At 62.1% G+C, this 27,991-nt stretch overlaps 1 protein-coding gene across 2 annotated transcripts; it reads right to left on the bottom strand.

The window, feature by feature from the left end:
- Nucleotides 1-50: 50 nt before the first annotated feature.
- Nucleotides 51-27,942, bottom strand: ESPNL (espin like). 2 transcript variants are annotated; one of them, XM_081491242.1, is made up of 9 exons: nt 27,649-27,942; nt 26,606-26,796; nt 24,640-24,826; nt 22,187-22,369; nt 15,192-15,323; nt 8,954-9,068; nt 7,879-7,988; nt 6,771-6,968; nt 51-4,508 (listed from the first exon to the last, which is right to left on the bottom strand). In XM_081491242.1, the coding sequence occupies exons 1-9, from the start codon at nt 27,940-27,942 to the stop codon at nt 2,931-2,933; spliced, it is 2,988 nt and encodes a 995-aa protein (XP_081347368.1). In that variant the 3' UTR covers nt 51-2,930. The 2 variants fall into 2 exon arrangements, with proteins under 2 accessions (XP_081347368.1, XP_081347369.1); XM_081491243.1 differs by having other exon boundaries at nt 7,879-7,982.
- Nucleotides 27,943-27,991: the final 49 nt, after the last annotated feature.

Raw genomic sequence — 27,991 nt, 5'->3', positions numbered from 1 at the left:
GTCTGTTGTATTAGTTAGCTATTGCTGCATAACAAACGATCCCGAAGTCTAGTGTTGTAAAACAACGAACATTTATTATCTCACAGTTTCATGGCTCTGGGACCCCTTTAGTGGGTGGTTCGCCTCAGGATCTGTCCATAGCTGGCGCCAAGGGGCCCATGGGACTGCAGTCATGGGACAGAGGCTGGCCTGGGACAGAGGTCCACACTGACCTCCCCATAACACTACTCCTAACACGGTGGCTGGCATCCCCCAGAGGTAAGACAGCAACAAAGATGGGCGTCTTCCGTAACCTACTTGGAGGTGCAGTCTGTGGCTTCCGCCATGTTCTGAGATACAGTGAGGGAGAGACTCCACCAGACGTGGCACCAGGAGGCAGGCTCACTGGAGGCCTTCCTGCAGGCCAGCCTCCACAGCTGGCTTTGTTCATGCTTCATTACCACTAGCATTACCTGGGAAGCCAGCTTTGTTCATGGTTTCTTTCAAAAGAACTTTAGAGTCATTTAAAAAAAAAAAAGTTTGACTCTTCTAAATCCAAGCATTGATATTCAATGAGCTTACACTGTTACAATATTTGTTCTCAGCATGAGAAATACGTACCACCTCGAGCACAGCATTTTCTTCATATTTGTCCCGCACACATTTGCAATGGGCCAGGGAGAGAGGCTGGGCTCCCCTTCTCCAGCATCTTCCCGAGTCTTCTGGAAGCCCCTGGTTCTGCACCTTGTTTTGTGTCTGGTCACCTTACTGAAGTCTGCACCCTCTGGATCCCTAGGTAGGGGCTCTGCGGTCCTCAGTGGGGTTTTGACAACTGGACGCCAAGATTAAAGGGCCCTACAGCTGAATGCGGCCTTGCGGGGCCAGCCCCCACCCCATGGCAGTGGACATCTGCTTCCCACATGTGAGTTGCTAGTGGGGTTCCAAGGTCACTGAGCATCAGAATCACTTGGAACGTTTTTTAGATAACAAACCAGCTTTCTCCAGCCCAGTCCAAGGGACTCAGGGTCCCTGGGGTGCTCTCAGGATACAATGTATTTATAAGGAGGCCCTCAGGAAGCACAGTGCCTGCAGAAGGGCATTTGGGGAGTTACCTGTGAGTGCCCAGCAGAGAGGTCCTTTCCCTGTGCCAGGCCTCACCCTGGGGTCTGAGCGCCCCCCCCCCCCCACCTAACCCTGGAGCCCTGGTCCTCCTGGAGTCCTGGATGCTCATGGGAACGTAAGACTCAGGGCCGTGGAGGGCCTTGCCCGAGGCCACAGTGAGTGGGGGTGGTGGTGCCACAACTTGGGTGTGTGGGCCTCCTGCTCACTGTCTCCTGAGCAGCCCTGGCCAGCAGGCCACCTCTGGGGCTGGGCTCTGTGTCTGCCGCCCACTGTGCTCCCGCCTACTCGGGCAACAGGGTCCTGTGGGTGGCCCAGAAGACGGAGACATCAGAGAGCCCAGCACCTTCTGACCCCCACCTCCAGGCTCACCCCGTTTCACCTCGGGCCTGCATCATGCCAGCCCGGGCAGCGGCAGCGTCCTGTGGACCAGCCCTTGTCTGGCTCCAAAGGTCGAGCTTCAGGGCCAAGAGCCAGGGCCTTAACACTACGGGATGCTTGCAGCTGCCTGGGGCCAGGGCCGTGCTCCTTAGCATGTGCTCCTTAAAATACTGATGCGGGCTGGCAGATGTCACTGTCGTCCCAGGACAAAGACAACCCCAAACAGGGCCTCAGTCCATCCTGGCCAGGACCCTGGGGGTGGGCGGGTCAACACCACACCCCCATTTTGCAGATGAAGACGTGGACGCTCTGTGGGGTAAGGATGCTGCTCTGGGGCTTCAGCTGAGCTGAGCTGAGCACTGAGGTCTCAGTGTCCCCCCAGAGGGGCCCTCTCTGGGCTGGGGGCAACAAGCATGCATGGGAAGGCCAGCAGGAACGGGTCTTTATTTAGCAAACTCACGGCTGGTGTCGACCCCGCAGGAGGGTTTCAGCCAGAACCCAGGCCAGCACCTCCCCCTTGGCTGGCTGGGCATCCCCGATGGCCTGACTCCCCCCATTTTATTTCTTCCCGAGCATCCCTCCCTGAGATATCAAGCCAGCTGGCTGGGAGGACTCCCTGGTCCCCCACAGCTGGCCTGAGCCCTCCAAGCTCTGAAGGCGGGGAAGGACAGGCAAGAGAGTTGTCCTGGGGGCTTCTGCAGGGAGGTGAAGGCTGTGGAAGGTTCCTGAAACCTCTTCCCCACTTCTGCTGTGGGGCCATTGCACAGCTGCAGGACACCTCTCCCTGAAGCCCCCTGGGCACCACACCCTGACCTGGAGAATTTGGGAGGGAAGGCCAGTCTGACAGGAAGGCCTCCTGCCCATCAGATCCTGTTCCCACAGCTCCTCCCTCACTTCACAGGTAGGGGAGGGGGGCTGTGAAGGGGGAGAGGCACGGCCCAAGGTCACCAGACTTCACAGGTGGGGGATGGGGGCCACAGAGGGGGCGGGGCACGGCCCAAGGTCACCAGAAGCAATGGAGTCAGCACTGGAGGAGGGCAGACAGAGGCTCAGGATGTGGCCAGAGCCACGGGCACGGGAGGAACTGAGAGATGGGACGTCCTGGCGACTCAGCAGGGACTGGAGGACGGCCAGGGGGGAACAGGGTGGCATCACGGGCACCCAAGGGATGCACAGGCTGAGGGCGTGGGCAGAGCCCGTGAGTTATCCAAGGGCAGGGCAACTGGGGTCCTGAGAGGGCTTCTCGGGTGTGGCGGTAACAAGGGGGGCTCTGAGCCCGTCTTGCACCCTAGGAGGAAGCCGTCGGGGGGCAGACATGGAGAGTGGCAACCAGCACGCTGAGTCCCTGCTGGCCTGGCCTCAAGGCTCACCTGGCCACCAGGTGGGCGAAAAGGAAAAGAGAAGAGAAAAACCAAAACCGCCCCAAACCCGCTCTGGGATGCCGGCCCACGTCACTCCCCAAAGCCAAACATCTCGGCTTCCTTCTCCTTCCAGAAGGCGAAGCTCCGGTCTATGTAGCCACAGATGTCCTCGCTGTTGAAGCTGCCCCGCTGGGGGCCGGACCCCAGCCTCTGCGCTGCGGGCTCAGGGCCACCGGGGCCCGCGTGGGGCAGGGGCCCGAGCGGGGTCAGACCCGACTTGCGGCCGGGCTCCATGTCCCGGGCGGAACCGTGGCTGGAGCCGAAGAAGCGGGCTTTGATGTCCTCGAAGCCGTCGGTCCAGGCACGGCGGCCAGCGGCCACCTCGTCGGTCACAGCCTTGTGGAAGGCGCGTGCCACCTCCCAGCCGTGGGCACCCAGGTGCTCGAAGACCTCAAAGCACAGAAGGTGGCGCATCTTGCGCTCCTCGGCCGGCAGATCGCACTCCAGGAGCCGGAAGTAGCCCAGCATGAAGAGGTCCAGCGTGAGGCTGCTGTAGGGCACAGGCGCCCCGCCCACGTGGGGCAGGAACTGCTCGGGGGACAGGGGCCCGCGGGGCTGCCGGCTCAGCCGCCGGAGCTGCCGGGAGGGCACGTGGGCCAGAATGGCCTTCCAGTGGCCCAGCAGCTGGGCGATGACGCTGCGCTGCTGCCAGAGGCGGCCGGGCCGCGGGGTCTCGCTGGGTGGCAGGGAGGGTGGCGGAGGGCCCCTGGCCACCTCCTGCCCCCGCGGCCCTGCGCGCCTGGCCTCCAGGGTCCTGCAGGCCGCCGTCTTGAGGGCCAGCGTGTAGGCCGACTTCTTCCAGTGGCTGAGGAAGAGGGTGACGATGCGCTCCTTGCGAAGGCTGGCCAGGTCCGGGCCCGGCACGGCGCCCGCCTCCAGTGGGGCCTCCTCGCAGCTGATGCCCGAGTCGCTGGCCTCCTCCGTGTCTCCTGGCCCTGGCTTCCCTACGATTGGGCCGCCACAGGGCGGGACGGGGTCAGGCCAGCAACCCCTCGGGCATGACCCCAGGTGGGCTCCCGGCTCGCAGGGGCCAGGGCTTGGGGTGCAGGACTGGCTGGGAGGTGACTCGAAGTTGCCACGGAGTGTCCGCACAGACACCCCATACTTTTGGATCTCGCGCTGGGCCTCACTCCTCGGGGGGCTGGCCAGGGCCGGCCTGTGGGCCTCCGGGGGGGCCCTCTCCTCGCCCTGCACCAGCCCGTTCACGCCCTTCAGGATCAGGGACAAGCTACGCACCAGCTGGGCAATGTGGCTGCACCAGAAGGGCAGGGGCTGCCCGCCAGGCGTGGCCTGTGAGGCCCCCTCCTTGGAGCCCCGGGGCTCGGCCTCCTCGGCCTCCAGCCCAGGCCCCGGGGACAGGAAGCCGCTGTTGACGGTGATGCTGACCAGGGGCGCGGGCAGCAGGGCCTGCAGCTCAGCCGCCAGCTGGCCCAGCTGGTTCTCATACTCCTGGCAGCGGCGCCGGAGCTGCAGGTCGGCGATCTGCTTCTCCAGGTACACCAGGTCGTCCTCGGTCAGCAGCTCCCCAAAGGGGCCCAGGATGGCCCGGTGCGTCTGCGAGTACCGCCAGGCCGCCTGCTCCGTGGGGTCTGCGCGCCTACCGTCGTCCTGGACACAGGGAGGGCAGGTCAGCAGGGACGTGGCCCATGTGGCATGTTCCTGCCGGACACAAGCTCCCCTGGGTGGCCTGGCCCCAGGGAGCCCTCGGGACCCTGGCTGGCCCCTGCCTGGACTCAGAGGGTAAAGAGGTGACAGGCCAGCCCCAGGCCCCAGCCCGAGGCTCACAGCAGTTCTCACCCGGGAAGACTCAGTCCTCCCCTCAGAAGGGGCAGGGGTCCCTCTGCTCTGCCACCCCCGAGTCCTCCTCCTCTCCTCCAGGGTGATGTCAAAGACTGCCCGCAGGGCCCTCTGGATCCCTGCACAGGATGTCCTGTGGGTGGGCAGTGTACCCGAGGAAGGGCAGCCTCTGAGTTCTCATGGTGTGTGGGCGAACTTCACCCCAGAACACCACCCCTCGGGGCTTCCCCGACGCCAGGATACAGCCCGACCCCTGTGCTCGCAGTCTGTGGGAGACAGACACAGAGCCTCCCAGCCGGCATCCCTCTGGGTGGCTCCGTGCCCACCCGGTCACTCCCCCAAGACCCCTGAGCAAGGCCCTGCGTCTGCCCCGTCTCACAGGTGAGGGGCCTGAGCTCTCGCCTGGTTGCCAAGAAGCCCGGGGTTATCTGGTGCAGGGGGGCACTTGGCACAATAAGCCCCCACGAGGCCTGGGGCAGAGAGGGGAGACTGTGGAGTGTTCTTACCACAAGCGTCAGGCATGGAACTTGCAGCCAATGGCCAGGCTGTGCCCAAGCCCATCCCCTGCCCCTTCAGCCTGTTTTCTGTGTTTCCCTGAGTTCTTCACACACCCTTGGCTCTGCCCTAAGGTCAGATTCTAAAGGGCCTCCTGGCTGTGGCAGGGCTCCCCACCCACTGCTGCCTTGCTCCACCCCCAACTCCACGGGCATTCTGACAGCAAGGATGGGCTAGGCCATTAGACCAGAGCCACCCAACACTTCTGAGATGAGGGGGAAGGCATGCCGAAAACCCTGCAGGAGCCATTCCTCAGAAGTGCAGCTAACTCAGGAGCAGGGTGTTTTATTTCATTTGAAATCCTTTAAATAGCCGCAGCTGCTGGGACAGATTGAAGGCAGAAGAAGGGGACGACAGAGGATGAGATGGTTAGGTGACATCACCGACTCGATGGACATGAGTTTGAGCAAGCTCCAGGAGTTGGTGATGGACAGGGAAGCCTGGTGTGCTGCAGTCCATGGGGTCTCAAGGAGCCGGACAGGACTGAGCGACTGAACTGAACTGATATAGCCACAAATGGCTGGCCTTATGGTACTGGCAGGGCAGCTCTAGACCAAGGTTTACATCATTCAAGACATCATTCAAGACAAAGCTGCACCCCTTCAGGGTACAACTCTAGAACAGCTGTCCACAGGGAGGCCAGAGAGAGCCTGTTAAAATCCAAGTCAGACCAGAGCCGTACCCTGCTCAGATTCTCAAAGGCTCCCCGAAGGTCCTGTAATGCCTGCCTGTCCCCTCTCTGACCTCACCTCCGCACCGCGCCTCAGCCAGTGCAGCCTCCCCCTGCTCTCCCCTTGGGCCAGCCCACCCTGCCTTGCGACCTCTGTGCTCACTGTTGCCTCCATTCACAATTGCTTGTCCGTCATCCCCGGAGGGCTCGTCCCTCACTTCCGCCTGACTCCTGCTCAAGGACACTCTCCAGAGAGGCTGCCCCTGAGCACCCGGACAAAGCAGCCCCCTCCCCTTTCCAATGCCTCCTCTCCATAGCTGTTGGATCCTCCCTCCCCCTCCCACGGTCCCCCCCACCGACACCCCAGCACAGTTGCCCAGTCACCCCGCCTTCCCTGCTGGAATATAAGGGTCAGGGGGCAGGGCTGGTCCCTTTCACTGCCGAGAACAGAGCCTGACATGCGGCGGCCACGAGATACAAATCGTGAGATCAAAAAACACGTGGGCAACACATCCCTAAGGCAGGTGAAGGGGCACTGCTCACAGCCCTCTGATCTGGCTCAGCCTCATCGTCCTGCAGAAGAGGAAGCTGAGGATACAGAGGGACACGCAGTAGGGTACCCGGGTATCAAGACTCAAGGTGTGGGCTCAGGAACCCACCTTCCACGTCCACCGGCCAGTACTAAGCCTCCTGCCCCGCCTCCGCCCTCTACACCCTGGTCTCACCGGGGCCCCGCCCACCTCCCACAACGCCCAGCCCTCCCGGCCCCGCCCATGTCTGGGCCCGCCCCGTGTCTGGGCCCGCCCCCACCCTGGCCCCGCCCCCACCCGGGCCCCGCATTGCCCGACCTGGGCCTCTGGCGCTGCTGGAGCTGCGCCCAGGCGCGCCTGCAGCTTTCGCACCATCACCTGCCGCTTCCACTCTGGGATGGGTCGGCCGCACTCATCCTGTGTGGGCACCAGCCCGTCGAGGTCCCCCAAGGGCATCCCGTCCAGCTGCAGCGCGACAAGGCTGTCCGGGGAGCCCCCCGCCGCCGTCTCTGCCCCCTGTGTGGACGCAGGCAGGTCATTCGAGGAGGCCGGTAGGAGCCTGCAGTCCAGGAGCGAGCGGAGGGGAGGGCCGGCCCGGAGGAGCACAGCTGCGGGAGGAGGAGCATGAGGGCTAACCAGGGAGGACGGAGGAGCTGACCACTACCTCACCCCAAGCCTGTTCAAGTGTGAGGCTTCGGAGCGCAGGGGCCCCCTGTCTCTGTAGGATCCCAGTATGTGTGGGGAGGCTCGCAGGCTGAGAGATTCCCCCCTCCTTGGTACATGGCTGAGAAAAGGTTGCTCAGAGCATGCCATGGGGATGGGGAAACTCATTTGGGGAACAGCTGCATAGACAAAGTCTGGTGGTCAATCGTGGACTGCAGGACTTGTCAGAGCCTTTAAAGTGTTGTGTGCACTGTGACTGCACTTGCCAGACTTGCACAGAACATCGCAGGGTCTGGGAGCTCCCAGCCCCCTTTCAGCGAAAGGGTGGGCTGGATGTATAAGGGCCTGGTGCCCAGAGAGGAGGAGGAGGAAGTGTGGGCCAGTGGGAATTGCCAGGGAGTCGTGGGGGACAGACAGCAGTGGGCACCAGGCCCAGCCTTTCCATGGACGGATGCTTTCCTGTACAATGACAGCAGCATCTGTCAGGGTGAGGGGCTTGACCCACTGGGACCCCCCCTGGGATCAGAGACGGTGGCATGTCCACTCTGATGGGTGGACAGTTGCTTGTGGCCTTGAACTCCCATCTCCCCAGAAGCTGGGTGTGCCCCCCACCCCAGGCCAGCCAGTCACCCCAGGGGCCTCCTGGGCTCCACCTGGAGGGAAGGGCCTGGCTGTCCCCGGAGTGACCTGGCCAGGGCCGGCGTAGGAGACATGCTGAGAGGCCAGCTGGGCTTGAGCTGGGGGCCTTGGAAGATGGCAGCACGGCGGGGGCGCTCACCATGGGGACCCTCGGGGCGGCTGTGTGGGTCGCGTGCTCCCTCGGAGGAGGCTGGCCTGGCTGGCCGGGCCAGGCTGGGCTGAGAGACGCTGATGCTGGGAGGAAGCAGGAGGTGGTGTCAGAGAGGCCGGGGGTGGGGAGCAGAGGACCCCAGACCCGGGCACAGCTGGCCTTCCTGAAGGACCACTGGAGCGGGAGCCAAAGGCCCAGCCAGCCCCCTGGCTAAGCGCCCTGGGCAAACTCACTCGTTGCTGCGATCCCATGGGTGTCCATGGGGCCAGCTCCAAGCCTAGCCAGCTGGGGAGCCTGCATTTTACCCACCTCATCCCAGCCACGGTCTGTCCCCCCTCCCCACTCTTCTAAGGCCTGGAAGGAGCTAGAAAGGGTGTAGGGTTCGGTAGTCTGGGGACCGAAGGCAGCCCCATCAGACCACAAACCTGTCCTTTTATGACTCCTCCCTCCACTGCACACACACACACACACCTGTGTGTGGCTACATAACTACCACCCATTCCACGAACCACACTTACCCTCGCTACACATGGGGCCTGCTGACATTTTTCATGCTATCCCATTCTACTTCATTTTGATAAATGCTGGTCCCAGAGCCCCTAGTGGGTGGTGACCTGTGGTTTGAGGCCCGCCCCCCGACCCCTGCTGGAGTCTCAGGAACCGCAGTGGATAGAGCCGACCTCCGCAGTCCCTCCAGACGAGCTGAGGCCCAGAGAAGGGACGGGCTGCCTGGGACCCCAGTGGCAGGAGAGCTCGGCTGGGGGGCTCGGAGCTCACAGAGACGCCGGAGGATTGGGCAGGAGGCGGTGTAACTGTGGTCATGGAGCACTCTGTCCTCCCTTTAACAAGGTGGCAGGACAATAACGGAATCCTGGGAGAGCTGGGGGGCTGGCCCCAGCCCAGGCCTTGTGCCCTGTGTGCCCAGCTGTCCAGCCTTGCTGCTCCCCGCACCCCAGGCCCCCTCGGAGGACCTCAGAGGGGAGGCCAGCAGGGCCTCGTCCCTGCGCCCCTGGCCTGAGCCAGCCCCCCTGGGGACGCATTTACTCACGGGTGGGGTTCCTGAGGCCTGCGCCCCCACTTCTGCCATCCTCTTGGGGATGTCTGGCGGCTGACAGTGGAGGAGGGGGGAACGGCGGGGGCGGGGGGGTCATCAGGAGCGGCACCTGGGGGCGGACAGGCCTGGTCAGCGGGACTCCCTGGGGGGCCTTGACTTGGGCTGCCAGGCGGGGGTGGAGGCACACAGCCCTGGCCTGATCTCCCTAGGGTGGGGCTAGGAGAGGGAAGCGTGTGGGGGCAAGGGGCGGTACCCATGAAGATTATGCCCCACCCCCGTGTCTCTCCACCTGGGTGGGCACACCCCCCCCACGCCCACTGGGTGAGCCCCCATCTCAGGCCCAGCTCGTGAGCTCCCTCTGGAGGCAGCTTAACTCAGCTCTGGGTCAGGAGCTGCGTTGCCCCTCGTGCTCAGCACTCCTTGGCCTTACAGGGGACACGTGCACACATGCACACCTGTGGGCATGCGTGCCCATTCACGTACACACACACACCCTCGCCGACTGTCCCCTGGCGGTGCCGAGACAGACTGCCCGGACCTGCGCCCGTGCTCAGTCCTGGGCACAGAGGGAGCCCCAGTGAACCCGGACGTGCTCTCAGCCCCACCCCACAGGGCAGTGGCGCGGTGCCCAGGACCCACCACGCAGTTCCGGGGAGCCTGGGGCCACAGAGGCCCACGTCTGGGCTGCAGGGGCCCCCACATTGCAACCCCACATCTGCCCCAAGTGTGGGGCACCCCCACCATCCCCCCTGCCCCCAGCACTGACTGGTGGGGAACCAGAAAGAATCCTAGACCTGCAGGCATCCAAACCCCGTCCCCCGTCCCCAGCTCAGCCCTGCGAGGCCTCCTCTCTGGCCTCTGGCCAGCAGGAGCCAAGAGGGCTGGAAGGGGTGGCGGATGGGCTGGCCGAGCAGAGACTGGGGCGCACAGGCAGCCATGTGCGGGGCTGCCTTCGCCGCCTGCCTTCCCAAGCCCCTCCTCAGGTGGCAGAGAAGCTCTCCACGAGGACGTGAGCCGTCCTGCAAGGACTCCAGAGCCAGGCTTGCTGCCTTTTGGTTTAAAGCTGAGCGTCACAGGCAGGCTGGCCCTGTCTTGCCGGTGGCTTGTCTCCCGGCTGCCCCCAGTCGCCCTGATGCCTGAGAGCCACGACCGCCCCAGCTTGCGGCTCCAGCAGAGAGGGCCACCCTCGGCGGGCCTGCTGGGCACTCACCCTTGACCGTCAGACCAAAGCGCCTCAGCCTGCTCCCTCCCATGGGCAGCGATGGTGCACGAGGGCCTTGGGGCCCCTAGGCTGGCGCTGGAGAGAGCCCCGGGCAGGGCAGAGGAGCTGGATCAAACCTGCCCCACAAAGGACGTGTGGTTTGGGCCCAGTGCTGGCCCCAGTGTCGGGTGGGTGGCTCGTGCCACAGCTCCATTCAATATCCTCTCCTGTCCCTGTCCTGAAATCCTTGGTCGGTTTTTAACAAGAAGCCCATGTGTTCGCTTTGCGCGGAGCCCTGCCCATGGCACCGCAGCTGGCACTGCTGGGGTTAAGTCCTTTGGCCACCTGGGTGTCCCCAGCTCCCTGCAGGTGGGTCCCCCCTGGACAAGGAGGTGCAGGTGTCCCGTGGCCACCCCGGCCTGAGGAAACCCCTCAGAAGAACCCCTGTGGCTACAGCCACTGCCGCAGGCCCCTCCGGCACATCCCAGGACCCTCTGCACTCTGGGGCCACCGGGAGGGGAGCCTGGGGCCTGAGTGCTTATCTGCCCGTCGCCGGTACCTCCTACCTCTCTCTGTAGAAACTGGTGCTGGGAGCCCGGCCTCAGCAGGAGCGTCTGCAGCCCCTAGCCCGGGAGGACCCTCGGAGGCAGGCCCTGGGCCGTGAGCACGGAGCTGAGCCCTCTGGAGCCGTCGGGGGGTGTCGCGGTGCCCGCCCCCGGGAGCAAGAGGCGTCGCATTAATATTTGAAGGCGGAGGTGTCAGGTGGCCTGGCGGGCTTTAGGCTGGTATGGGATCCCTTACCAGCAGGCCTTAACCCTCCCCCGGACAGGGGCTGGGGGAGCAGACCCTCCGGAGAGGGAGGGGAGACCAGAGCTCCTTGGTCGCACAAAAGGGATTGTGGTCGCAAAACAGAGACAGCACAGAGGGGTCCACCAGGGCAGCCTTCAGGCACGGCTGGGGAAACAGATTAGGGGAGGCAGGGCGCTTTCTCAGGGGTTCACGGCGGGGACAGGGCAGGGCTGGGATCTGAATCCTACTTGAGACGCTGCCCCCCTCGCTCCTGCCAGAACCGAGCCCCTCGAGTCGCTGCTCCTTTGGTCCAGGGCCACCAGCCATGGAGGGAGAGGCAGGCAGGTGGGCGTCTGGGGGAAGCCTGGCACCAGTGGGGTCTCTGGTACCCCCGCCGAGGATGCCAAGCCCTGGCTGCTGTTCGCCTGTCTGCCTTGGCGCAGGGGACCCAGAAGGAAGACCAGGCTGCTCACGCTGGCTACAAATCAGGGGGCGCCCGGCTTGGGGTTCTCGGCTGTGATACACAGCTGTGTGCAGCAGCCATCCGCGCCCGGATCGGTCACCCTGGGACTTCGGGGGCGGGGGCGGGGTTCTGACAAAACATGACGCCTGCTCCCTGCCGTGTGCCTCAGACCTGGGACTCTCCGGTCTTCCAGCATCCATGATGCAGGCATGAGATGGCTTAGGAGCCTGAAGGAGGGTCGAGTCAGACCCCAGACCCGACGGCTGGAGAACCCGGTCCTGACGGTCTGACAGACAGAGCGGGGCTGAGACCCAGGCGCTGAGTCTGCCAGAGCCTCCCCGGCCCCCGCCCTGGCCTGGGGGCCCTCGGGGCTTACCGTACCCCAAGTTGAACCTGCTCTCCAGGGTGACGGGAAAGGGCCTCCCATTCCCAGAGTGCAGGGCTCTGCTGAGTTGGAAGGAAGACAGAAAAGGCAGGACGTTGGTCCAGGGCCCAGGGGAACGGACCTTGGCCCCGGACCACCGCACCCGCAGCCTGGGAGGCCGCATGCCCCAGGTCCCTGAGGCCGAGCTCTGCTTCAGCTCTCCCCGAGGAGAAGCCCTGGGGAGTCGCTCAGTGTCCCGCGGGCCTGAGTTTCTCTGCCTTTGCTGGGAAGAAGAGGGCTTACAGGGAGCCCCTGGCAGAGCCTGGCGCACCGCGGCAGAGACCTCCTTGCTGCTGTCAGCAGGGTGTCACGAGGATCTCTAACTTTAAGCAGGACGGGGGTCTGCTGTGGCGGCTCCCGGTGACAGGAGTATCCAGGCCCTGGATACTAACCAAGTCTACGGGACCTGGGGGAGTGGTGCCGACCTCTGGGGTCCTGACAGCTGGGCGTGTCCAAGGTTGCTGGTCAGCTGGCCTTGGGTCAGTGACCTTCCCGTGGTCTGGTGTCTCTTTTTCTGTGTTTCTGATGAGATTTGAGCAGCACCACGCCTGCCATGCATTTTACATGGAGGACCGCTGTGGCGAGCCGGGTTACAGGCCTGTAACACCACCCGGGCTGAGAAAATCATGACCCACGGATGGGTGCTGGACACCCAGGCACCACGGCTGAGATTGGGTTACGGGCTGCCCTTCCCTCGGGGGGAGCAGTCTGCCTCGGGGAGCCCCTGGCCCTCTCTTGGCCTCGGTTTCCCCATCGGGACAATGAAGGGGTCTGAGGGTCCCTCTGGACCCAGGGAGGGCAATTAGGCACCGCTGGGTGTTCAAGGCACACCTCTAACCCCCAGCAAGGCTCCTCAGTTACGTCACACACATGACAAAACCAGGGTTCATGGGTGCTCAGGACTTGGGGGTGTCGCTCGGCCAAGAAGGGTCGCTCCAACTCTGGTGGGCGTGAGTACAGGGGCGGGGGGCGGGCGGCGAGCTGAGAGGCTGGGCTCGGCCTGCACAGAGGGCTGTGCTCACTGCCCTGGACGGCTGCTCCTAGCTGCGGTGGCCCGGCCCACGCCCTGGAGGTTTGGGGAGCACGGGGCCCCCTCTAGCCACTGCCAAGCCCTCCTCACTGTGTAGAGGTGACCCCAGGCCCGGGGAGCGGAAAAAGGTGGCCAGGATTGCTGCGGGGGGGAGCACCTGTCCAGCCTCGCCCCCAGGCTGCCTCTCCTGGGACCCACGACGCCCTGGGGGCAGAGGCAGGTGGCGGGGTTGAGAGGAAAAGGCAGGCTTTCACCACCTCCTCCGAGCACGACATGGGAAGAGGCCGCGTGGGCGACCTCTGGATATCGTGTTTCCATCAATATTGCAACAGGCCCCCCCCCGCCTTCCCCAGCCTGGCGGCCCCAGCTGGTGGCCTGCCCTCCTGCGGGGCCGAGACTGAATGTAGGGGTTCGGGGGGCAACTCCAGCCAGTCCTGGGTGCAGCGGCTCATGGGGAGCTGGACGAGCCTGCCCCTTTGCCACACAGGCGGGGCAGGTGGACAGGCTGGACTCTGCAGGCCTGCAGGCTGGGTGGGGAGGCTACACAGACCGCCTAGGCTGGCATGGGGAATACCGAGTGGAGGGTCACTGCCTCATAGCCCGTGGTGACACCAGGGGAGACCGCCAGCACCAGAAGGAACCCCAGGAAACCTGACGTGGGCTGGTCCCCACAGCCCCCAGCGGAGGGGTCAGGAGGGTGTCCAGAGTCCCCACCCCTAAGAGAGCTGGGCAGAGCGGCCAGGAGGTGTGGGCTGGTGTGCCAGGGCCTGGGGAGAGGGGGCTGGGCACAGAGATCCTGCTCGGACAGAAGGCCCAGCTGTGGGCACCGCTGCGTGGGCTGGGGGCGAGCTGGGGACCCCCGGACAGGGGCCAGGAAGCACCTGCCCCTGCTAGCAGAGGGGTGGCCCAGCCCCGACCAGAGCAGGCGCAGGGCCCACACAGAGGCCAGAGACCCGGGTGGCCAGGCCACCCCCATCCTGCAGACCACGCAGCTCTGTCCACCACACCAGGAACCTGCAGAGTCCCTCCAACTTCTGGAACTCAAGCCAGAAAGACAACTCTTATCAAGCAGTAGCCAATCGAAAGAAAGTATGACAGTGAAAGTCGCTCAGTCGTGTCCGACTCTTTGTGACCCCACGGACTATACAGTCCATGGAATTCTCCAGGCCAGAATACTGGAGTGGGTAGCCTTTTCCTTCTCCAGGGGTTCTTCCCAACCCAGGGACCGAAGCCAGGTCTCCCACATTGCAGGCGGATTCTTTACCAGCTGAGCCACCAGGGAAGCCCGAGGATACTGGAGTGGGCAGCCTTCCCCTTCTCCAGCAGATCTGCCCGACCCAGGAATTGAACCGGGGTCTCTGCATTGCAGGCGGATTCTTTACCAACTGAGCTATCAGGGAAGCCCACAGCCAATTGAAGGGTCAGTAAACAGTAAACAGATTGCTTCAAGCAGTGACTGTAGTTCTTGTGTCTGAAACTAGGATACCGAGACAAACCAGGACTTCAATGCATGTGTCCTGAAGCACCCCCAGCCCCCAGCCCCTGGCTGCCCAGGTGTGGGTGTCGGGCGGATGAGACAGGCTCTCCCGCTGGCCCAGGGCCAGGGAGGAAGGCGGCTCTGCCTCCGTTGTCCTGGACACTGAGGGGCAGACACCCTGAGGGAAAGGGAGGCGCGGCAGCCTGGGGTGGGACCCGGCATGGGGGAAAACGGCGCCCCCGTGGGCCTCAGTGCTCTCACCTGAGGAGGGAGCCAGCTGGTCCCAGGGACACCTTCCGAAGGGGTGGTCAGTACAGAAGACTGCGGCAAAACCTGTGCGGGTTGGGACGAGTCGTCAGTCACCGCCCGGGGCCTTGGGGGTGGGGGGCTGATGGAGCAGGCCTGCCCCCGAACACCTACACGCCCACTGCTCCATTCATTCAGCAAACACACGCGGCCCGGCCTGTGCTGGGGGGCCGGCACACGGGGCCCCTGCCCTTGCAGATGCCAGGCTGGGCAAGGTCATGTGCCCAGATGGGAGCCCGCCTGAAACTGCCCCCTTCTGGGCTGCACAGGGCTGGCCCGCCTCCTGGGGTTGCCCCCCCCCGAGGACCCGGGACCCACTCCCACCCTGGGGCGGTCCTTAGCCTGACCCAGCCATCCAGCCTAAGTGTGAGCGTGGGCTCTGTGGCCTGGGTGGCGGGCAGATCTCAGCGGGGGTCCAGCCGCGGCCCAGCCCTGGTCCCCCTTGTAGCCCTGGTCCCCTCCCAGCCCGGGGCCAGGCCCTCCCCTCCTCCCTCTCGGCCGTCAGCGCAGGGGGGCCCGGGGGGAGGGGCCGTGAGGCTCACCGGCCGGGCGCTGTCGCGCAGGTACTGGGCACAATCGCGGTGGCCATGGTACTCCGCCAGCTCCGCGGCCGTGTAGCCGTCGTCGTCCCGCAGGGCGGGGTCCACGCGGTGGGACAGCAGGGTCTGGCAGCACTGCAGGCGGGGGGCGCACACAAGTGACCAGCGCCAGCTCCCCGCACCCCCTCAAGCTGAGACACCGAGGCCTGAGCCCCGCCCTGACGCAGGCCGCCCTGTCCTGGCAACTTGGGGTCCCGCAGGCACCAGCACCCCAAATCCAGGGTGGGAGCCCCAGGCGCCCTCACTCAGGTAAGCAGGCGGCACAGCTGGATCCCAGCCAGGCTGCCTGACCCTGACTTTGCCCCTGTAGCCCAGGCCTCGGGTTTAAATAGGGAGCTGGTTTCCATCTTAACAGCAACTCCTGGAGGTGTGTCCATTCTCACACAAAGAAACTGGGGTGCAGAGGCTAAAGAAGACGGCTCCGCCCCCAGGTCTCCGGGCTGTGCCTCGCCCACCTCGCCCGGCCTGCTCCCTGGCATCCCGGTCAGGCCTAGCGCTCAACAAGCCCCTCCTCTTGGCTCCAGGCCCAGGGTGAGCTCCGGGGGTCCTCACTCCATCCTCGATGCCTCCATCTCTGAGGTCCGGCTCCTGCGCTGGCCTCACACGCCCCCTCCCCTGGTCAGGCCGGCGCTGGGCCCCCAGGACCGGGAGGAGAGGAAGGCGGGAGGCTCAGCAGCAGGGGGCAGAGGAGAGGAGGGGGCAGTGGAAAGCGATACGCAGATGGAGCAGGGGCACTGGGGTGTCGGGCCTGAGCCCAGATGGGTCTGGGGCAGCGGCCCTGGGGATGGGGAGAGGAGGACTTCCCCGTGAGCAGGGGGCGGGAAAGCAGATGTGGACTCCGGGAGAACGGTCTGTTCCAGTGCCTCTGTTTTTCTACAAATCTGAGACAATTCTAAATTCTTCTAAAATAAGAATTTATTTTAAAATATGGAGTGGGCATTATCAGAGAAATGCAAGTCAAAACCACAATGAGGTACCATTTCATGCCAGTCAGAGTAGCTGCTATCAAAAATTCTACAAACAATAAATGCTGGAGAGGGTGTGGAGAAAAGGGAACCCTCTTACACTGTTGGTGGGAATGCAAACTAGTACAGCCACTATGGAGAACAGTGTGGAGATTCCTTAAAAAACTGGAAACAGAACTGCCATATGACCCAGCAATCCCACTGCTGGGCATACACACCGAGGAAACCAGAATTGAAAGAGACGCGTGTACCCCAATGTTCATCGCAGCACTGTTGATAATAGCCAGGACATGGAAGCAGCCTAGATGCCCATTAGCAGCCGAATGGATAAGGAAGCTGTGGTACATATACATAATGGAATATTACTCAGCTATTAAAAAGAATGCATTTGAATCAGTTCTAACGAGGTGGATGAAACTAGAGCCTGTTATACAGAGTGAAGTAAGTCAGAAAGAAAAACACCAATACAGTATATTAACACATATATACGGAATTTAGAAGGATGGTAACAATGACCCTATATGTGAGACAGCAAAAGAGACACAGATGTAAAGAACAGATGTTTGGACTCTGTGGGAGAAGGTGAGGGTGGGATGATGTGAGAGAATAGCATTGAAACATGTATATTACCATGTGTGAAATAGATCACGAGTCCAGGTTCGATGCCTGATACAGGGTGCTCAGGGCCGGTGCACTGGGATGACCCTGAGGGATGGGATGGGGAGGGAGGTGGGAGGGGGTTTCAGGATGGGGAACACATGTACACCCATGGCTGATTCATGTCAATGTATGGCAAAACCCACCAAAATATTGTAAAGTAATTAGCCTCCAATTAGAATAAATAAATAAATTTACAAAAAAAAAAGAGTAAGGTGGGGGGATCATATTTCCTGGATGATCATAATTTTCTGGGAATGTTAACAAATTTAAGACCCAACAGGCGATCAGTAATGTGTGGACTCTGCTTCTGCCCTGGTGACAGCCCAACCAGAGACAAGGATGTGATATGGATATTCGACAGGCTGGGCGGTCGATGGCAGGGAGAAGTGATCCTGGGACTTCCCCGGTGGTCCAGTGCTTACGAACCCACCTGCCAAGGCAGGGGGACATGGGTTTGATCCCTGGTCCGGGAAGACCCTTCATGTTGCAGGAAAACTAAGGCTGTGCACCGCAAGTACTGAGTCCGAGTGCTGCCAGTACTGCGGCCTGCAAGAGCTAGGGCCCCTGCAATGATGAGAGGTCCCTGCACCGCAGCGAGGACCCGCTCCCACTCGCCACAAGCAGAGGAGGCCAGAGGGGGTGGGGCAACAAGGAAGACCCAGTCCAGCCAAGGGAAGAGGAATTTCCACAACACAAAGATGGAAAAGGCAGCGGTGCTCAGCTCTGAGGCTTGAGTCCCTCTCCTTTCCCGCCAAGGGCGGAGGGTGAGGAGCTCATGAACCCTTGGCTTATCTGCTGAACCTCCTGGACTCCTGTAGAATACTTCACTTGAAAAAAGATGTTACTGCTTAAAAATAAAGTTGGCAGGGTGCTGCGCCGGCCACCCTCCGGATTGTGGTGGCAGTGGCTGGTGGGGGGCGGGACGCTGTCTGAGCCGCACCGCGCTGGCTCAGGGCCCTTCAGGCCTCCCAGCCCAGCCCCTCTGGATGCCACCCCCCATCGTCTGCTCACGTACAGGGGGCCTGGGGGATGTATCCTCAGTTGAGTTCAGTTCAGTCGCTCAGTCGTGTCTGACTCTTTGCGACCCCATGAATCGCAGCACGCCAGGCCTCCTTGTCCATCACCAACTTGCGGAGCTTGCTCAAACTCATGTCCATCGAGTCGGTGATGCCATCCAGCCATCTCATCCTCTGTCCTCCGCTTCTCCTCCCGCTTTCAATCTTTCCCAGCATCAGGGTCTTTTCCAATGAGTCAGCTCTTCGCATGAGGTGGCCAAAGTATTGGAGCTTCAGCTTCAACATCATTCCTTCCAATGAACACCCAGGACTGATCTCCTTTAGAGTGGACTTGTTGGATCTCCTTGCAGTCGAAGGGACTCTCAAGAGTCTTCTCCAACACCACAGTTCAAAAGCATCGATTCTTTGGTGCTCAGCTTTCTTTATAGTCCAGCTCTTACATCCATACATGACCACTGGAAAAACCATAGCCTTGACCAGACGGACCTTTGTTTGCAAAGTAATGTCTCTGCCTTTTAATATGCTGTCTAGGTTGGTCATAACTTTCCTTCCAAGGAGTAAGTGTCTTTTAATTTCATGGCTGCAATCACCATCTGCAGTGATTTTGGAGCCCCCAAAAATAAAGTCTGCCACTGTTTCCACTGTTTCCCCATCTATTTGCCATGAAGTGATGGAACCGGATGCCATGATCTTAGTTTTCCGAATATTGAGCTTTAAGCCAACTTTTTAACTCTCCTCTTTCACTTTCATCAGGAGGCTCTTTAGTTCTTCTTCACTTTCTGCCATAAGGGTGGTGTCATCTGCATATCTGAGGTTATTGATATTTCTCCCGGCAATCTTGATTCCAGCTTGTGTTTCTTCCAGCCCAGCGTTTCTCATGATGTACTCTGCATATAAGTTAAATAAGCAGGGTGACAATATACAGCCTTGACGTACTCCTTTTCCTATTTGGAACCAGTCTGTTGTTCCATGTCCAGTTCTAACTGTTGCTTCTTGACCTGCATACAGATTTCTCAAGAAGCAGGTCAGGTGGTCTGGTATTCCCATCTCTTTCAGAATTTTCCACAGTTTATTGTGATCCACACAGTCAAAGGCTTTGGTATAGTCAATAAAGCAGAAATAGATGTTTTTCTGGAACTCTCTTGCTTTTTGGATGATCCAGTGGATGTTGGCAATTTGATCTCTGGTTCCTCTGCCTTTTCTAAAACCAGCTTGAACATCTGGAAGTTCACGGTTCACGTATTGCTGAAGCCTGGCTTGGAGAATTTTGAGCATTACTTTACTAGCATGTGAGATGAGTGCAATTGTGTGGTAGTCTGAGCATTCTTTGGCATTGCCTTTATTTGGGATTTGAATGAAAACTGACCTTTTCCATTCCTGTGGCCACTGCTGAGTCTTCCACAATTGCTGGCATATTGAGTGCAGCACTTTCACAGAATCATCTTTTAGGATTCGAGATAGCTCAACTGGAATTCCATCACCTCCACTAGCTTTGTTCGTAGTGATGCTTCCTAAGGCCCACTTGACTTCACATTCCAGGATGTCTGGCTCTAGGTGAGTGATCACACCATCATGATTATCTGGGTCATGAAGATCTTTTCTGTACAGTTCTTCTGTGTATTCTTGCCACCTCTTCTTAGTATCTTCTTCTTCTGTTAGGTCCATACCATTTCTGTCCTTTATTTTGCCCGTCTTTGCATGAAATATTCCCTTGGTATCTCTAATTTTCTTGAAGTGATCTCTAGTCTTTCCCATTCTATTGTTTTCTTCTATTTCTTTGCATTGATCGCTGAGGAAGGCTTTCTTACCTCTCCTTGCTATTCTTTGGAACTCTGCATTCAAATGGGTATATCTTTTCTTTTCTCCTTTGCTTTTCACTTCTCTTCTTTTCACAGCTATTTGGAGGCTTCCTTAGACAGCCATTTTGCTTTTTTGCATTTCTTTTTCTTGGAGATGGTCTTGATCCCTGTCTCTTGTACAATGTCATGAACCTCTGTCTATAGTCCATCAGGCACTCTATCAGATCTAGTCCCTTAAATCTATTTCTCACTTCCACTGTATAGTCATAAGGGATTTGATTTAGGTCATACCTGAATGGTCTAGTGGTCTTCCCCACTTTCTTCAATTTAAGTCTGAATTTGGCAATAAGGAGTTCATGATCTGAGCCACAGTCCGCTCCCAGTCTTGTTTTTGCTGAGTGTATAGAGCTTCTCCATCTTTGGCTGCAAAGAATATAATCAATATGATTTCGGTGTTGACCATCTGGTGATGTCCATGTGTAGAGTCTTCTCTTGTGTTGTTAGAAGAGGGTGTTTGCTATGACCAGTGCATTCTGTTGGCAAAACTCTATTAGCCTTTGCCCTGCTTCATTCTGTACTCCAAGGCCAAATTTGCCTGTTACACCAGGTGTTTCTTGACTTCCTACTTTTGCATTCCAGTCCCCTATAATGAAAAGGACATCTTTTGGGGGGTGTTAGTTCTAAAAGGTCTTGTAGGTCTTCACAGAACCGTTCAACTTCAGCTTCTTCAGCATTACTGGTTGGGGCATAGACTTGGATTACCGTGATACTGAATGGTTTGCCTTGGAAACGAACAGAGATCATTCTGTCGTTTTTGAGATTGCATCCAAGTACTGCATTTCGGACTCTTTTGTTGACTATGATGGCTACTCCATCTCTTCTAAGGGATTCTTGCCCACAGTAGTAGATATAATGGTCATCTGAGTTAAATTCACCCATTCCAATCCATTTTAGTTCGCTGATTCCTAGAATGTTGACATTCACTCTTGCCATCTCCTGTTTGACCACTTCCAATTTGCCTTGATTCATGGACCTAACATTCCGGGTTCCTATGCAATATTGCTCTTTACAGCATGGAACCTTGCTTCTTTCACCAGTCATATCCACAACTGGGTGTTGTTTTTGCTTTGGTTCCATCCCATCATTCTTTCTGGAGTTATTTCTCCACTGATCTCCAGTAGCATATTGGGCACCTACCGACCTGGGGGGTTCATCTTTCAGTGTCGTAACTTTTTGCCTTTTCATACTGTTCATGGGGTCCTCAAGGCAAGAATACTGAAGTGGTTTGCCAGTCCCTTCTCCAGTGGACCGCATTCTGTCAGACCTCTCCACCATGCCCCGTCCGTCTTGGGTGGCCCCACACGGCATGGCTTAGTATTCTCAGGCTCTCCTCTTACCTGAGGACTGTCCCGGCCCAGCCTCTAGACAAGGATGGACTAGGGGCAGTGACCTGCAGGGCTGAGTGCTGGGCTGCAGGGTGAGAGGAGCGGTGTGGTTGGGGTTAGGGGAGCAGGAGGGGGCCCTCAGGGCTCCTGCGAGTCAGGAGGAAGTTTTCAGCCTTGCTGCCGGGCACGGGGACATCATGCCTCTCTCTGACTCGTCAAAAGGACCGTGTGCCTTCCCAGGACTCTGGGTGGCTGCCCCAGGTTGCTCATGGGCCACCTGGGCCCAGAATAACCTGGGGTTTCAGCTGGAAACGGCTGTCCAGAATCAAAGTCCAAAATGGGATACCGGGCTGCACCTCGATAAAACGCCTGCCCTGCCTCGAGTAGCCTCTCCGGGGCCTGTGCCCCGGGGGCCATGGGAACCCCGCGGGAAGGCCCGGGAGACGTCGCAGATGCACTGATCCACTTTGGAGCCCTGCCGGATGGTTCTGGGGGGGGGCAGAGGCGGGCGGAGGAGTCATCCCACGTGTTCCCTTCAGATGCACTCCGCTCAGACATGGCCTAGACTTCGCAGGAGGTCCGCGGGCAGGTCGAGCCAGTGCAGGGGCCAGCGGCTCACGGCCGGGTCCACTCCCAGGGCTGGACCTCATGTATTGGAACACCGACCCCTGCCTACTCCAGGTTTCCAGATGCTGTTTCCTGGGCCACGTGCACCCCTAGGTTTATCTGGATCACAGGGAAGGGGCTGACCTCACACCCCTGCAGGGCTTTGCTCCCAGGATGCTCAGAGCAGGGGGCCAGCAGCCCCCCTACTGGGAGGACTGGCAGGAAGGCCGACCCCTGAGCCAGCACCTGGGGAGTCTCTGAGCAAAGGGAGGGGTCCCACACTGAGGGCAGAGCGTGGGCTTTATTCCCAGAGAGATCTGAGTCTGAATCTGCATTCTGGGCAACGGCTGCCCCTCTGAGGCTCGGTTTACCCGTCTGTAAAAGGGGATAATAGTATGTATCCTACAGGGTTGTGTTGAGGGTTCAGTGACTCATTCACAGGAAGTGGTCCAGGACTGCCAGCTCTCTGAGGCTCCCTTGCCCACCCCCCTACCCCCACCGCCTTACCTCCATCTGCCCATTCTCTGCTGCGTCATGGAGGGGGGTCCCCCCCCAGGAGTCTCTCATGATGGGGGCGCCCATCAACAGGAGCCGGTCCAGAATGGGCGTGTGGCCGCCCCGAGCGGCGAAGTGCAGGACAGTGGCCCCCTCGTCATCCTGAGCTGTCAGGCCGATGTCCGTGAAGGTGACCTGCGGGCGGAGGAAGGGGGACAGGACAGCTGAGGCTGGACGGGGGCAACCACTCCTCCCCCGGGGCAGGGGGCCCTGGGGACAGGGCTTGCTCCTCTTGTGCGCCCTGGGCAGCCTGGGTGAGACTCCACAGCCCCCAAACCTGCCCCAGCCCAGATCTTAAGCTGAACACCCCTAGGGGCGTTCCCATTTCAAATAAAGAATGCCTTCGGGCAGCACCCAAGGGCCAGCAGACAGGTGTTTGCTGAAGAAGGGAGGGACCTCCTGGCATCAGGCCTGTTTGCATACTGACCATTACAGCTCCAGTGCCAAGATGCAGGGTGCTGGGGGGCGGGCCCTGTGCAGCCTTCCTCAGCACGCTGGATGCGAGCCTGGTCATCCTGCGGCCTGGGCCCCGTCCCACTGGCAGCCTTCCAGCCAGCCCTCCTCACAGCCCTCACCGGCCCCTCTGTACGGGCACCTGTGGGCTCTGCGCTGCAGCCCCCAGCCAGCCCTGCGGCCCCCAGCCAGGCCTGCGTGCCCCCAAGGCAGCCATGTGACCCCTGCCAATGTGACGCTGGAAGGGGCTCTTCTTCTGCTTTCCCGACGGAAGGGCCGGAGCATGCGGCATCACCCCCTTTTTCTCCCTCTTCATACATTGAACGTGGCCAACCTTCTCCAAGAAGGTGAGGCCAGGAGAACAGCAAGGGTGTGACCTGGTGTGAATGGCCTCCTCTGTTTCTTACGTGGAAGGGATAACCTTTTGGTGGTTTACTTCCCTGGTCACTGCAGCCAAATGCTGGCTGATCCAACATTCAAATGTGTCTATTAGAAAAAGGACAGCGAGCTGGGAGGAGAGCGCCTCCCATCAGCCAGCTCTCCCAGGGGCGCAGGGCCCCAGCCCTGAGTGGGTCAGCCAGGCTGGACGCTGCGCCCTCTGCCCGTGATCCATCCTGCAGGAGGCGGGGGTGGGGAGTCCCCTGGAAGAGGCTTTCTGGCCCTGGGACCCTCGGCCACAGCTGTTTCTTCCTGGGGTGAGCCCCTCGTGGGGCTGCCCCGGGGGGCCAGGTGGATGTTCTCCGCTCCTGCTCGCCACCCCCACCCCCCCCCCCGCTCTGAGAGGCCACATGTCCTGCCGACTCACTCCCACCATGTGTGCTGAGCACCCGCTGCCTTTGCGCCCCCGCGGCCAGACCCGGCCAGGACTCAGGCTCTTGCAGGGTCAGGAGTCCAGGTCTGGGGACAGGCACATTTCTCTCATTCACCATCTGAACTACAGGTCAGAGGACGGAAGTACAGCTCCACCTGACGGCCAGGGTGGGGCCAATGCTGGAAGCTTTCTCCCGCGATTGGGGCTGGCCCCATAGGAGCAGCTGCAGAAGGGCAGCCGGTGAGGGGCACGGCTTGTGCAAAGGTGGGTGCCGGCGGGTGCTCCAGGGGCAAAGGGCCAGCCTGGGAGAGGCGGTGGTGATGGGGGGCTGGAGCCAACTGCTGGGGGCTTCTGAGGCCAAGGTGAGCGGCCGGAGGCCAGAGGAAATCATTCCTTCCTTCCCTCACGCAGCATCCCCACAGCTCTTACCATGTGCCAGGCACAAGGAGCAGAGCAGCTGGACTGAGTCCCTCCCCAGCCACCTCCTGCCCACCTGCCCCTCCCCAGAGAGACCTCCCACTCTGACTCTTGACCAGGTAATGGAGACCCTCTCTGTCACTCTCAGAGCAGCCGACATCCCACAAGGCTGGTTTTCCAGGGCGGAAGCGGAAGTCCCCAGCCCTGGAAAAAGCCTTGGAAGAAGGCATCCATCCTCCCCCATCTATGGATCACTCTGTGTTCCTTCTGGAAAGAGGCCCAGATGATGCCTCCATGGGTCCAGAAGGGAAGAAGGGTGGGGCTCGTGGGGCCCCCCAGGGTCTGGGGGCCCCCCAGGGTCTGGGTAGCAGGGCATGGACAAGTGGTCAAAGAGCAGGGCCAGGCACTGCTGTGTCACCCACCCTGAGAACCCGGACACCCACCAGGACTCCTAGGGGAGGGATCGGGAGAGCCCGCAGGGGGTCCTGCAGGGGCGGGTCCAGTCCAGGGCCACCCCAGTCAAAGCTCTCCTCTGCACCCTAGACTGGGCGTGGCATGTGGGTGCTCTAAGGCGGGGGGAGGCACTTCTGATCCGCCCACCACCGCGTGGTCCCTGAACTTTCCGTGGGCGATCTGAGACCCAGGGTGTGGCGCCCCCGCCCCAGCCGGCCCCGCGTGCTAGGCGGGAGCAGGTGCCAGCCTCCCCGGACGGGCGCCCCCTTACCAGCCAGACGACGAGCGAGTAGTGGCCGCGGGCGGCGGCGGCGTGCAGCGCGCTCATGCCGTCGAGGGCGCGCAGATGCACGTCGGCGCCGCCGTCCTTCACCAGGAACTGCGTCAGGTGGAGGTGGCCCTCCTGGCAGGCCAGGTAGAGCGGGGAGGCGCCGCTGCGCGTCCGCCGGTTCACGCCGCTGCAGGGGAGGCCGGGCTTCAGAGCGCGCTGGGCCAGGGCTCGCGAGGAGCCGCTCCGGCCCAGGGCCCAGACCGGGGCGGGGAGGCCCGGCACCTGGCTCTTTGCGGCCATCCCCTGACCCGCCGAGGTGCTCAGCCGGCTATGGCCCAGGTTGCGCGCGGCCCAAGGAATTCAGCTCCCCGCACTCGCCATCACGCTGTGCGCGCCACCGGGGGTTGGCCGTCAGGGGTCTCCTCTTAGGGTAAATGGCCCAGCAGGGCCCGCAGTGGGCGGGTCAGGGAACCTCCGGACCTGGGGCCTTGCTCCGGGCAAGGGGCCATTTGTGAGCAGGACACTAGCCCTTCGCGGCGCTCGCCCAGCGCCCGTATTCCAGGCCCCCCGTATGGACAGACTGGGGCAGGGTCGTCAGGTTTCTGCATCCGGCCTTGCCTCCATGTGGTCGCGGGGCCAGGTGAATTCTTGGTGCCCTGCGAACCCCTGCACGGAGCGGCAAGACCCTCTCCCAACCCGGCCCCCACGCCATGTTGACAGAGGCTTCCGCTTGGGCTCCCGCGGTCTCTGCCCGTGGGCACGTGGGCCCTGGGGCAGGGGACCTTCCCGGTGCATGTGTGTGTTTTAATGTGAACTCTCCCGGTTTTCAAATGACAGAAAATACTTCTAAAACTGCCAGTCTGAGAGACACTCTGCGGGCGGCGAGGCCCGGGGCAGCCCGGTGTGGACTCTTCAGGGAAGACTCACAGAAGCGAGTCCCAAAGGCCTGGGGGGAGACATCGGACGGGAAGGCCCAGGAACAGCAGCACTGTCGCGGGGCGGCCAGGACGGCCGGCCAGCTAACAAGGGCCCCGCAGGAGAAGAGGTGTGGTCAGAGGCAGACGGCTCGGGGGAGAAAGGCCAGGTCAGGTGAGGGGTGGACACAGAGCCCCGCTCCCAGCCAGGACAGCAGTCCTGCAGACAGACGGCGGGGGCAGGCCACAGACGCCAAACCCCCAGACGGCCAGGTAGACGCCCGGGTGTCTTCTGTGGGGCCAGGACAGCAGCCGTGCCCACGACGGGGAAGGGGCGGTGGCCCGCTGCCCCCTGCCCCCGCCTTAGCTGGGCCGGTCCCCTCCCTGCCTGTCCGCCTCGTCCGTCCGCCGACTCGGGGTAGTGGGACCGGACGTGTGGAGGGAGAATCCAGGCCCACCTGGGGGCTCACTGCCCTCAAGCCCAGCGCACACTCTGCTCCCTTCGGGAGGCGTGAGCGGCCCACCTTCGCAGCCCAGTGGGGGACGTTAGGCCCTGAGACGCCCTGAGGCTGCCCGGCACGGTCTGAGCCTGCAGGGGCTCTTCTGCTCCGGCTGTGGAAGCGGCTTCCGGGCTCTCACCGCCTGCTCCAGCGCTGAGCCCACCCGGGTCTGCTCTCCGCCCGCGCCTGGCTCTAGGCCCGCCTCGCCCTCCAGCCCCTCCCGGGGGCCCGTCCCCCACCCCTTCCCTTCCCTCCCCCTCCCCTCGCCCCTCCCCTCGCCCCTCCCCCTACCCTTCCCCTCTCCGCCCCCACCCGGGGCCCGCCCCTCCCCCCCCGGGGTCCACCCCCATGCCCCATCCGCCTCCGCCCACCCCTCCCCTCCTCTCCCCCTCCGTCCCTCCTCCGTCCCCACCCGGGCCCCGCCCCCTTCCCTCCCCCTCCGCCCCCCCCGCCCCCCAGGCCCCTCTCCTCCCCCTCCCCGGCCTCGCCCCCTCCCCTCCCCGCAGCCCCTGCCCCCCGGACACCCCGCCAGGCGGCGCCGCAGCCCCTCACCTGCGGTGCGCGGCGGTCAGGAGCTTCAGGCAGGTCAGGTCCCCGCTGACCGCGGCGTGGTGCAGCGGCAAGGCCCCCTCCAGGGTCTCCAGCGTGGCCGCGTGGCCCTCGCGGAGCAGCCACTCCACCACCGCCGGGTGTCCGAAGCGGGCGGCCAGGTGCAGCGGGGAGACGCCCGAAGCGTCCTGGTCCTATGGAGGCGCAGGCGGCCGGTGAGTGGGCGGCGGGCCAGACCGGGCCTGCCGGGCAGCCGTCCAGGACCGCGCCGCGCGGAGCCGCCGGAGAGCTCCCACCCCTCCACCGATGCTCCAACGCGGGGGTGCGGAGGGGTCTCCTGGACTGAGCCAGGTCACCGGCTCGGGGTCACCGGCAAGGCCGGGCCCAGTCAGGGCTTTGGGGTCCAAACCCCTGATCCTGCACATGCGAGCCCCCTCCAGGATGCAATCCCGGCCTTCCCGCTCTCTGCTCGCTGTCGGGAAGGTTCGCCCAGCCCTGGCAGCCTGCCGGGTGTCCAGGGGTGGTCCAGGGGGCTCTGCCCCGCCCTCACTGAGCACCCATCCCGCGCCCCAAGTCCTCTTGCTGGGGACCTTCTCCACCGCGGGCATCCGCGCACCTGGGCGTTCTCCCGGGCTCTGGACCGGCCCCGCTCCTGCCCTCCGGGTTGTGGGAAAAGCCGCTGAGGACGGCGGGGCTGCGGCTGTGTGACCCGTGGGTCTTCCCTCTCCCCGGACCCAGCGCCTCACGTGGACGCCCGCCGAGCTCTTGGGTGGGGGCCGTGGGGTGAAAAAAAGAGAGGGGCCGCTCTGTGCTGAGCGCTGGGGAATACCAGGTGGTTGAGGGGGTGTCCGTGGCTTCCGAGGGCTTTGTTTGGGGCTGGGGAGGGGCGTGGGGTGGAGACACGCCACTGTGTGTGTGCCGTGGGAGTCGTGTGGCCATTGCCCACAGAGCAGCAGCCCAGGGCCCTGGGGAAGCCCAGGGCTCCAGACCTGGCTCTCGCTCACGCCTCCCGGTGAACACGGGCCCCGCACCCTGCCGCTGCTCACCTGCAGACCGCAGCCACCCTCGCGCACCAGCCAGCGCAGCTCGGCTAGGCCGCCGGTGGCCGCGGCGTCGTGAACGGGGGTGGCCCCGTTGTGGGCCCGCTGGTTGCCGGGCAGCTTGGCCCGCTGCACCAGGAACCTGACGCAGGCCAGGTGGCCGGCCCGCGCGGCGTGGTGCACCAGGCCGGCCCCCAGGGCGTCGGTGACGCGCGGGCCCAGGGCGCCCGCCTCCAGCAGCTGCTCCAGGGTGGCCAGGTCCCCGTCCTTGGCGGCCGCGAGCGCCCGCTGCTCCTCCATCCTCCGCCCCGGCCGCCCGGCCGGCTTTCTGAGGCTCACGCAGCCCCGG

This window comes from Giraffa tippelskirchi, chromosome 5 (genome assembly GCF_054371585.1).
Source record: "Giraffa tippelskirchi isolate mGirTip1 chromosome 5, T2T-mGirTip1v1.2.pri, whole genome shotgun sequence".
NCBI lineage: Eukaryota > Metazoa > Chordata > Mammalia > Artiodactyla > Giraffidae > Giraffa > Giraffa tippelskirchi.
The sequence above is the reverse complement of the archived record's forward strand: the minus strand, read 5'-3'. Positions and strand labels throughout refer to the sequence as shown.